The sequence below is a fragment of the Sturnira hondurensis genome, unplaced genomic scaffold (genome assembly GCF_014824575.4).
Source record: "Sturnira hondurensis isolate 20B ecotype Veracruz unplaced genomic scaffold, ASM1482457v3 Scaffold0021354, whole genome shotgun sequence".
Lineage (NCBI taxonomy): Eukaryota > Metazoa > Chordata > Mammalia > Chiroptera > Phyllostomidae > Sturnira > Sturnira hondurensis.
This window is the reverse complement of record NW_028093985.1, coordinates 34930812-34943020: the sequence shown is the minus strand read 5'-3', so window position 1 is coordinate 34943020 and position 12209 is coordinate 34930812. Positions and strand designations below refer to the sequence as shown.

Below are 12209 nucleotides of genomic sequence, written 5' to 3'. Positions count from 1 at the left end.
ATCTATAATAAACATAGGAAACTTATTTCCTATGACTTTTATCTTAGAATATCTTTAATTATAACTTGATATATTTAGGCCCGATGATTCAGAAATTTACTGAGTAGTAGTCAAAACCTCTCCTTATTTTACACTTACTATTTAAAGTAGATATAACTTCCAAAGGAAACTGAATTCTAATTGTACAGTTATTGGTGCAAAATAGGAAAATTAATATAAAACATCCTTAATCAGGAATGCCCATTTTGCGGTACTCATTTCCCATGACTTTTTAAAATTATTTGAGGCAGTTTAGAAATAAAATATATAACAGGACAAGGGAATTTAAAAATAGAATTGAACAGCTAGAAGATACAGGAGAGTGTAGGTTTTTATGTGCTGTGTACTGACATGTTGCTCTGTTTTGCACACAAATGCAGCTTTCAGTTTCCTGCATCTAAGGTAAGCATACCAGGCAATGTGATTCTTACAGGGTTTTTTGTTTATTTTTATTTTGTTTTTTAATAAAAGAAGGTGTGGAAGTTTCTTTGAAGGAACTCGTCCTTCTACCTGAATCTAAAATAAATGAGGAATTTGTTATATGGATCCTTTATATAGACTATGTAGAATAAACATAATATAAATGTCTTCAGTTGCAAGCTTATAGAAGAGATGCCAAATAAACACTTCTTATAGTGGTTCTAGAAGTATATTAAAACATTTATCCCTGGCTGGTGTAGTTCAGTGGATTGAGCACGGGCTTTGAACCAAGAGGTTGCTGGTTCAATTTCCAGTCAGGGCACATGCCAGGGTTGCAGGTCAGATCCCCAGTGTGGGTTGTACAAGAGGCAACCACACCTTATGTTTCTCTCCATCTCTTTCTGCTCTTCCCCTCTCTCTAGAAATGAATAAATAAATTTTTCCAAAAAAAGTATACTAAGACATTCAGGGAAAAAATACTAAAAAATGTTATAAAGTACCTATAATTCAACCACCCCCTAGTAACTTTTTCCAAGAGTATGCTTATATACAGTGGTACGTTGGTGCTCGTCTTTAATTCATTCCAAAACTCATGAGGAGCTCTGAAACCGATGAGAACCAGGCAAGCAATGAGTGATGAAGCATTTTCTCTTATGGGGCGGCATCTTGACTCATACAAGTGCTAGCAAGTGCAACAAGTCCCAATCAAGCACCATGCTGAAACAGTTATTTTTCATCTCAATGGGACGAGTACTGAGGTATGACTTTCCAGTTCACGGGCTGGCGCTCATTCCACTGAGCCATGCCAGTCTCACCTGACTGTATTTTTATATAGACTGCATTTCAGTTACTATATTGTAAGCACTTAATGTTATATTACATATATTTTCCTATTTTTCTACATAATTCAAACATCACTACTTAATGGCTAAATAAGATTCCATAAATGGATGCTTTGTCATTCTCATACTTTAAAGACTTGAGCTATTTATATTTTAGCTAATAATGTAGAGTGGCATTTTATGTAGGGGTTAGATTCTGTCATATATGTCAAAAACGTTTTATGATCAAAATCACCCACAAAAAAACCTTTCATTTACCTAAGAGTATATTATATTATTTCTTAATGAGTCCATCATTGAAGTATTTCCTCCAGATTTGGATCAGATTGCTGGTTCTTGAGCTGAGAATCAGATGAAATATTTGACTTACTTTTAAGGGCCAGGTTGAATAGGGTTGTCTTTCTGAGCACACACAGAGTGTCCAGAGTTGATTCTATTTATATATAGTAAGTTAAATGCATGTGATATGACTCCACTTTGAACATCTTCAGACATTTGATGATGTGTGTGTGAGAGAGATCTTAATTGTAATAATGTATTGAAAACTACTTTGATTGGGCATACATGAAGGACAAGGATTATGGCCTCCATACTTGTAAGAATCACCAAGGACAGCCCTCTGCTTATACTCAGCCATTTGATAATGCAGTATTTCCTAAAGATACACAGGATAAACTATGAATAAGATAAGTAGTACCTAAAATTATATAAGACACTTTCGATTGTTGAATAAGTATAACTTCAGTCCACTCCAATCTTAAAAATGGTAATTTTTAAAGAAACATATTTTCTAAGAAAGCAATTAAAAGTATACCCAAACTTCTATTAGTTCAATTGATTATTTTAAAAAAAAAACTATTTTAGGCCTGATCCTTAAGGATTTTTTTCCCCTCAAGATTTCCATATCAAGTTTTATAGGGAACATGGCTGAAGCAACTTATATCCCTCTTTTTGAACAAATCGCTAGAAACATGTTATTTCATTTTTTTATTTTTTATTTTTTAGTGTATGGGTAGTTGGAGAACATCTGGAGCTTACTTGCTGTTACAAATTGATAAAAGTGATGCTGGAGTCAAAACATTGACTCAAACAGAGGACAACCTGAAGACTAGTGAAAGAAAAGTGAGGCAAACGGCCACACGTGCGAACATATTTATGTACAGTGCAGTTAATACATTTTAGAGTGATTTCTGATATTCTAGAGAGACTGGGAACGACTCAACTTTTATAGTGTCAATAATTATTTAGTAAACGCTTATTTCCATAACTTGATTTGTAGTTTAGTTTCCGTATCCATTCAGGTTAAAACTGTGGCCTCCCCCCAAAGTGAGTGTGTTGGAAAATTTATACTGAGTCATTCCTGTTTTTATATACCATATCTCGTTCTTTAGGTCCTTGATCTTCTCAAAGCTAACTTAAAACTACTGATATTGTGCTCCCTCCCTAATATCGAAGGAGTAGAAAAAGTTTGGTCGTGCGTCACCTAGGAAGAAACCGGGGCAATAGAGTGCCGCGTGTGACTTCCCGTGGACGATACAGTAATTGCCCTCGGTTCGTGGGTAGGGGATTCTTAGTACCGCTCGCCAATTTCTTCCGGGTCAAAGCAGACGTCGCTTCCGGAGCAGCATGGCGGCCACGGAGGACGAGCGGCTGGTGGGGGACTGTGAGGGAGAACGTCTAGATTTTCTGCGGGATCGGCACGTGCGGTTCTTCCAGCGCTGTCTCCAGGTTTTGCCGGAGCGGTATTCTTCGCTTGAGACCAGCAGGTAACTGGTGACCACAGTCAGTAGGGCCGTCCCGGGCCCCGGGCCTCAGCGGCAAGGAGCCCTGGAGCCCCATGGCTAACTAGGCGCCCGCAGGGGGCTGCGACGCTGCCCACTCGGCACTGCTCGGTCCCTTTTCTCGCCGGCGGGCCTGTGGTCGCTCACTTCCCTCCGAAGTACGGCGGAAGGGTTTGGGAGCTGTAAGTCTAGGGGTTGGGAATCACCAGTTTCCGCCTTTTTCACTTCCTATTTTTCTTGTCAACTTTGAGCTTCCTTTTTACCCCGTCTTTCCGGCCTCATTACTTTCTAGTATAAACGGAAGAAGAGAAATTTGTCATCTTATTTTAAATAAACAGTCTCTCCTGTGTTTCCCTTTTCTAATTCATTGACTCTTTTTTTTAAAATCGAAGTAACATTGGTCAATAACATGCAGATGCCAGGTGTACAACATTATAATTCGATTTCTATATAAGCTATTGCGTGTTCATCACTGAAGTCGGTTTTTTCCCGTTATTATATATTGGAATCATTAATTCTTAATTGAGTGACGGTATTGTGTTTGATGTATAGGAGCAGAAGGGATCTTCTGGGGTTTGAGTAGAAATTAACTTTCCAGGAACTATAAATCTATAGAAGATTGGCAAAGGAATTATGTTGCGTGAAGCAGCCTGGTGTGTTTGCAAAATCCTTGTAAGTTGGAGGTGGCTGAGGAGTGTGATCTGGTAGAAGCTAAGAAACTATGAATTAATCATTCAGAGTAAAAGTCTGGGGATAAGAAAAGAACGAAAGGAGGAGGTAGTCTCTGCTTTGCATTGCTGTGTTGAGAAGTGAGGCTCCAAAGCTGCATGGGACTAGCTGGGAAGAAAAAGCAGATTGTTCTCTCCACCTTTTTTGAACTCGGAGTCTGTGGTGAATTTTGAACACTGCGCGACTGGATTCATTTTGGAAGTTTTATAGAATGCTTCTGCGTACTCGTTCAAGAAATATTTGTTATGTTAGGTGCTGGAGCACAGCTGACCAAGACAAGTAGTTTCAGTAGGGTCTATGCTCTGTTTAGGGCTCATGGGGGCATATAGGAAAGGCAGGTACCTAATCCACATTTCTTTAGAGATGCCTTTCCTAATCACCTTTTGCAGAAGACACCACTTCCAGTCACCACCCAAAATTGTATATTCATTAGCTTACTTTTTAATACTTTTTTTCCACAGTGGATCATAAACTTCACAAAGGCAGAGTCTCTGTCTACCTTGTTTGTTTCTGTGCCACTAGGGTTGCCCTGTCCAATGTGGTAGCCATAAGCCACATTTGGCTATTTAAGTTTGAGTTAGTTAAAATTGAATCAAATTTAAAACCCAGTTCTGTTTGCAGTAGCCACCACAGTACATCTGCTCTGTCACCACATTGACCAATGGCTTTTGTTTCTATTTCAGTATTTCCGTCATCTCAGAAAGTTTTATTGGACAGCACTGGGACATTGAACAGTATTTAGCATATTAAGTAAATATTTGTTGAATACTGTGAGCTGAGCCCTGAAAGATGAAAAATATTCTTGTTTAAAAAAATAAAGCATTATTTATATGCCTTTCTCTGTCCATAGATACTGATTGACTAGCACAGCCCATGCCTAGACTTAAGATTTCTATTTATAGAATGTCATTAAGCATTGTTACCTCAATAAATTCAATTTAAGAAAAAGTTCCAAAATTGTATGATATGGGATGTTAAGAAATATTTTAGTAAATCACATTTATATTTTATTGGGATTAATTTTATGTAGGTTAAAAATTTTTTTTCATTGTGTTGTGATTGTTGAACTTTGCTTATAGCTATTAATAGGTTTGCATTTTCAAAATGCAGATGTGTTTGGTCTATTCCTTAAATTTCAGCATGGACAAAATCACTAAAGGATGTTGGCAATAAACTATAATCCTGGTCACGGCACAAGTAAAACAGCAAAAATGTTTAAACAACTCATGTAATAATTGACTTAATAACATTAGTATAATTTTAGGACCAGGCACTACATATTAGATAATAGATATGTTGCATTAGCAAAGAGATATTATACCTTTTGTGTTTGTCACTTGAATAGAATTTTTAAAAACCACTTTTGGTTCCTTAAGGTTCAGGAACACATTTAAGATAATTTGTACCTATCAGTTTTTGTACTGATTTTTAAAAGTTTTTCAGTTTCCTAAATTACAGTCTTTACAGGATCCTTAGTTTACATTAAGTTCTTTTGTGGTGTATGTGATTCATAATTGACTTGAAGATACTTGTAAAGATGCTCCAACCTTTTAAGCAAAGATGATGGTCACAAAATTTCTACTAATACTAGAGTTTTAAGGAAATAGAGGGTTGACAAAAACATGATTCTTACCCAGTATCACAGTTCAATTCTACAGGCATTTATTGAGTGCCTACCGTGTGTCTGGGAATGGGGATATGGTATTAAACCAATGATTCAGGTGTTCCTGTGTTTCTTCCTTTTTACTGGTAGATATGAAACAGTTGATTCTTAAGAAGACTAATATTTGACTTTATTTTCTGACCCACCAGTTTAAAAAAATTATTTCATTTCCCCGTTTCCTTTAGACTGACTAATAGGAATAATTTTTACTTTTCTAATAGTGGCTTTATGGAAATTCAAATATATGTTGTTGTTTCACTTGAGGTTTTTCTTTATTAGCTTTGAAATGTGGTAGTTACTAGTTACCTCAAGGGAATAGTAAACCGTAGATTGTGAGCTTTGTCAGTTAACAGGTTTCTTATGGGTGGTTTAGAGAGGTTTTTTTGGTTTTGTTCTTGTTGCCATTTGTATTAAGTTAAGAGGAATTAAAGTAGGCTTTTTTCAATTGAGGAACAAAATATTGACCATTTTCTGTTATGTTATTTTTACAGATTCAACTGTTCAAGGAGAAGGGTGTAAATAGCTTTTATTTTACAAGATAATCTTTCTGCTTCTGAATCCTTCCATGTTCCCCTGTGTATCCTGTGTTGCAACTGTGGCTGCCAACCATCCCAAAACTATTCTGTCTTTTCATTCCCTCCCTTATCTGAAGAATATCACAATCTAGCAACGTATCTCTCAAAGTGTAGTGGTGATGGTGGGAGGCTCTTAATCAGTGACATCAGGATACTTACAAAATGCACATGCCTGGCCCTGCCCCCAGATCTACATTGGACGTCGTGTGAATTGGACGTCCTGGGAGTCTTCGTTATTATAAGCATCCCTGGTGGTTCTGATGTACAATGAAGACTGAGATTGTTTGCCCAGTAGGAGAAACAGATTGGAATAGTGCTGCCCAGCTCTAATGTGCATATAGAGTTACCTGGAATGTTTTGAAAATGTGGATTCTGATAGCATAGGTCCAGGTGGGTTCTGAGATACAGCAGTTCTAGGAAGCTCTCCAGTGATCATTGATGCTGCAGATCTCCTGATCACAGTTTGAGTTTGTTTGCACAGTAATTGTATTCACGGAGCATTCTGGAACCCCCTTCGTAGCTCAACCAGAAGAAAGATGGGCTTAGAGAAGGCTTCTTAGAAGAAGTAACCCTGGACCTAAATATTAAAGAATATTCAGGGTTTTTTGTGTATGTGTGTGTGCTGGTGCATTATAGGCAAATAGACAAAAACAGTAAAGTCAGGTAAGTGAATGTTGAGCAGAGAAACTTCAGTCAGTTCTCTAATAGTGGTTCAAAATGTAAGACAGGTATGGTAGGAAGTTAATCTGGAGAGGACTAGATCACAGACTTGTGTTCTAGACTTGGACCAGATCACAGAGGGCTTTGTGTACCAGGTCAGGAAATTTAAACTTATTATCATGTGAGTGATGGGAAGTAGGCAATCACTGGATCTTCCTAGTTAACTATGGATTTCAAAGTAAACATTGAATTTGAGTTTGGTCTTTATATTCAGTGGAGCAAGACCAGAACCAAGAGACCAACTAGGGAGCTGTTGCAGTAGTTCAAAAGCCAAGTCCTGGGGCAGTGGAAGTAGGGATAAAAGGAGGAATGAAGGAAAATGGAGGAGTCTCAGCATTAAAGGATTAAAACTGCCATCAGGTCTAGAGAAAAAGAGGAGAAGGGGCAGGTTTAGAAAGGAAGGTGAGGACTATAATGGCACTTATCATATAGCAACTAAGTTTTTTCCCCCCATAACTTAACCTACTTAAACTTAGTATGCTTGTTTTATTCACTTTTGTCGCAAAGTCTTGTCTGTAGTAGATGTTCAGTAAATGTTTTTTACTGAAAAATTACTTTGCATGTTAAATAACTCCCCCAAAAGACTGAACTTAAAAATATTTACTAGATGAGTCATCTATTTAAAAATACTACAGGTGAAGAATAAGGCTTAAAATTCTAGAATTTACTCAGTAGTTCATCAGCCATTCCATAATATTTATTTAGGCCTCTATCTGCTATGTATTTTAACTTCAGATTAATTCTAATGTGTCCTTTAAGGAAGGCTCTTCATTTCCACTGTTAATCATTTTATTGAGCATCTTTGTTCCTGTTTTTATAATGTAGCTGCTTGTTTTTAATTTTAGAAGTCTTGGCAATATAATTTAGCTATAGCCCCACCTGAGGTCCAGGCAGAAATGTAGTCTACTGTTAAAGACACTTGGAGATGCCATTAAAGACATTGTACTAGAAAAGGACAGAGGCTCTTACCCAAAGACCCAAAGTCTCTTACCCAAAGTTTGGGAATCTAGTCATCTCCCATAAGTCAGTGTTCTAGTATACTCCCAAATGGTCACTCACCTGCTCTATCTAGCCTAATAGTATCCTACTCACTCAGTGGCATAGGAAAATCCTATTAGTGTGCTAAATTGTTTTTTTCACTGTCCAGACTCATTTTCCTTTAAAAAAAGGTTTTTTGAAGTTCTATTTGATCTTAGTTCCTTTTTGTGCTTCTGCCCTTCTACCACCCCTTCCCCCCCAAACAATTTCTTCTTAAGCCTGAACATTTTGAGATCTTTTGGAGATGTCATTTATGATCCACTGGTGAAGCAAGTTGATGTAGGGACGAAAAATGTTACTTTTTCATCCATGGGATACCATACTTTTTATATGTATTGGTTATAGTAGAAGAGGCGGAAAGACCTGGCTTGCTATTGGATTTTCAGACTACACACTCAAGAGTTCAATTCTAGGGGAAAGAAGAAAGGAAGAGAACTGGCAGATGGTCTCCAAAGGAAAAATAACCTCACTAGCCTGGTTTTAGGTACATGCATGACAGGATTATTCCTCTGTATGCCTGCACAAGGGCAGGTTGCACAGCAGTCTGCATCCCAAGTAGCAGTCATCAGGGCATCATAAAATCCCCTGTTATTCCTCTCAGAGGCCCACACCCAAAAATTTCCCTGTATTTTCTGTGGCCTGTTTAATTTTCTTCCTCCCAAAGTCTTAGGACTACTTGAGAACTCTAGTGTGGTCAGAAAAAGAATACTTTCTAACCTACCCTAGGATAGGCCCCCAAAAACTTCTTGGTCCTGTCTGCTAGCCGGTGCTGAGAGCTTCACTTCTTAAACATAAGCTTTTGCTCTGTAGCTGTGATAATCCTATAACCCTTAGTCTCAACTGCTGTTGTAATGGGGTGTGGGTTTAATGAGGCTAAACCAAGAGGCCCCAAGGCCACCCACGCCCCCAAGCCTAGTTTGGAGGCTGGAAAAAGCAGCTTTGGGATTGAGAGTTATTTTGCATATCAGTAACAATAGACTAGCCTCCTGGCTAGCATGGAGCCTTGAACATGGGTGTGACTTTGACCCTGGACGTAACTGGGAGGCAGCTCTCCAGTTACAGTACCTGTGCCTGTGTGAGAGCTTGGAGATGGTTCCTCCATGCCATGGGCCATGCCTGCCAGGACTAACTGTGGAAGCCAAGGAAGGCAAAAAGTAAAGGAGTACTAGCAGGTGTAGCCAATTATTGGGGGAGTCAGAAATGAGGTTACAAGGGACGATCTGCACCACAGGGATTTAAACCTAGGCGCAGAAGCCCTGCAGGGGCTTACCCAAAGGGTTTTGGGAAGCAGAGAGGGTCCTCTCTTGACCACTCAGCTTAGGAAGCAGAAAAGCAAGATGTAGTAGCTGTGTGGAACTCTCTCTTAGCAGTTTGAAAAGATGCAGAAGGATTCCTAGGCTCACCAGGAGGATGTGGTTTTGGATTAAGAACTGGAGCCTAGCCCAGCTACCAGCTTCTATTTTCTTTTCCTGAGATATGGTACCTCTGACTGGCCTGGTTTGGCAAGGGGAGGCAGGACTGTGTGTTTGCTGGTGTTTTAAAGGGAGTTTGGGGTGTAACAGCGACATTCTGCCATTACTCTAAACCTGTGTAACTGTAAATAAATAGTTATTTTCTTTTTACCAAACTTTGGCATTGAGAGCCCCAATTCTACCCAGTGGCGAGTAGGGCAAAGAATCATAGTATAACAAGACCCGTACGGTGAGGGAGTTTGTTTCTGTAACACAATGAGTTGAAAATGCTAGACTTTTAGAAGTCTTTAATAATTAAATATGCAAAATTTTAAAATAGTGTATCATCAGATGACTGATTTCTGGTATTTGCCTTCATTCTCAGGAGCAAGTAAAATGAAAAACATCATTTACATAACACAAACAGATAATATGATTTTAAAGCATGGTTTCTCAACTTAAGCACTATTGACTTTTGGGGTCAGGTGCCTCTTTATTTAATGGGATTGACCTGTGCAACATAGGACATGTAGAAGCATCCCTGGCCTTTACCAACTAGGTGAAGCAACCTTCCCTATTTATGAGTCCAAAGTGCCTTTGGACCACTCACTGCCTTAGGGCATTAAGCCTTAATCCTCTTTTTAAATCTCCATTGAAAAGTTAAAGAATGCCTCAAGCATCCCTGCTTTATAAGATTTTAGGCCAGACCATTTGACGTGTTAATTTATCCATATTAGTCATAGGAATTACTAGAATATGGAAATGGGATAAACATGCTGAACTAAACAACATTCTGGAATGGATCTCAACATCAAAGGAATTATATATAACAAGTTCTTCATGTGAGAAACAATCACTAAGGTACTAGTTTTTATATGAAAGCATAATGTTCAGATTTCTGATTTGTGCACAGTCTTGGAGAGGGGGAATGAATATTGTCTTACAGTTTTTCCTTCCATCAAAGAATGGTTCTCTTTGCGAGAATTGAATTGAAATGCATTTGTATTTTTTAAAGTGTTCCTTTCTAAAATTCATTATAAGTTTTTTCTAAAGTCACAGTATTTGTTAACAAATTTGAATAATATCCCTTAAGAACTAAGCAGCAGCTATAAGCATAATTACTTTTGGCAAATTAGTGAAAATTGAGATTTTTATATAGTTTTCCAGGCTTTTGACTTTATTTGTGCTGAACAAGTGCAGGAAACTCTCTTTTTTAAAAATCTGCTTTTAGCCTTCAGGCTACTGATATACAGGCTTCAGTAAATTCAGATGAGTAGGATTGGTTTCTTAACCCCAAAATATCCCTTTTATAAAAATTGAAACAAAGGTTTGATTGTTATTACTAAATTATAAGAATATATTTGTGTTTTGGCTTTTGCAAAATGAGAGTTGTGTTTAACTTAATTGGAAAATTGAAGTGAGTTTATTATTATTCTGAGTTAGAAAGTCTTCAGTGATTTGATAGTAAAGATGGAATCTGGCTTTTTTTTTTTCTTTTAGGTTGACGATTGCATTTTTTGCTCTGTCTGGATTGGATATGTTGGATTCCTTAGATGTGGTGAACAAAGAGGATATAATAGAGTGGATTTACTCCCTGCAAGTCCTTCCCACAGAAGACAGTGAGTGAGTTTTTAGCATTTTATTTTTAGTGTGACTAGTTATACCTGGTGTAGCATGTGTTGGATGAGCATATCTTTGCATTTATTCATAAACTATTAATATATTTTTTTCGTCTGTATTTTTCTTGTAACAACACTCCCATTCTGTTTAAGTATTACACTTAGCAAGTCTAATCTGTAATCTTTTGGGAGAATAATTTAGAATTGTCTGGGACTAAAAGATTCGCAATAGTAGCACCATCCTCTGTTGTGCACTTTCAAGTTCATGACTGCTCGTTGATTACTTGTATTTGATTTATGTTTGACTAGTTTTGTAGCATTTGCTCATTTTTTTGTCTCTTCAGTAAAAACCTCTTTGTCATCAGAAAGTTTCCTTTCAGTCTCCTGGTCATCTTCCCTCTAATGTTTCGTTAGCATTTCTTAAATGATTTCTTAGAACTCAGTCTTACTCTTTGGTCATTTTTATACTTCTTAAAACTTTACAGATTTTGAGCAATTAAATAAATTCTTGAAATTTAGAAATTACCTGATGAACTAAATACACACAAGTTTTATAAACTACATTGTTCACTCTAGCAATTAAATAAATTCTTGAAATTTAGAAATTACCTGATCAACTAAATACACACAAGTTTTATAAACTACATTGTTCAAAAAACACTCAGCAAAGTGGAATGAAAGGAGCATTCCTCAATATAATAAATGCCATACATGAACGACTTACAGCCAACATCAAACTCAGTGGTCAAAAATTAAAACCTTTTCTCCTAAGATCAGGAACAAGACAAGGTTNCAAAATGAGAGTTGTGTTTAACTTAATTGGAAAATTGAAGTGAGTTTATTATTATTCTGAGTTAGAAAGTCTTCAGTGATTTGATAGTAAAGATGGAATCTGGCTTTTTTTTTTTCTTTTAGGTTGACGATTGCATTTTTTGCTCTGTCTGGATTGGATATGTTGGATTCCTTAGATGTGGTGAACAAAGAGGATATAATAGAGTGGATTTACTCCCTGCAAGTCCTTCCCACAGAAGACAGTGAGTGAGTTTTTAGCATTTTATTTTTAGTGTGACTAGTTATACCTGGTGTAGCATGTGTTGGATGAGCATATCTTTGCATTTATTCATAAACTATTAATATATTTTTTTCGTCTGTATTTTTCTTGTAACAACACTCCCATTCTGTTTAAGTATTACACTTAGCAAGTCTAATCTGTAATCTTTTGGGAGAATAATTTAGAATTGTCTGGGACTAAAAGATTCGCAATAGTAGCACCATCCTCTGTTGTGCACTTTCAAGTTCATGACTGCTCGTTGATTACTTGTATTTGATTTA

General features: G+C 37.2%; 1 protein-coding gene across 1 annotated transcript in view; it reads left to right on the top strand.

Moving 5' to 3' along the window:
* Positions 1–2894: 2894 nt before the first annotated feature.
* The window catches only part of PGGT1B (protein geranylgeranyltransferase type I subunit beta), a 59289-nt gene continuing 49974 nt past the window's right edge, over positions 2895–12209 (top strand). The window contains exons 1-2 of the mRNA XM_037032197.1: positions 2895–3067; positions 10759–10877. Of these exons, the coding sequence (XP_036888092.1) occupies positions 2928–3067; positions 10759–10877 (259 nt within the window). The 5' untranslated portion in view covers positions 2895–2927. The remainder of the gene's footprint in view (positions 3068–10758; positions 10878–12209) is intronic.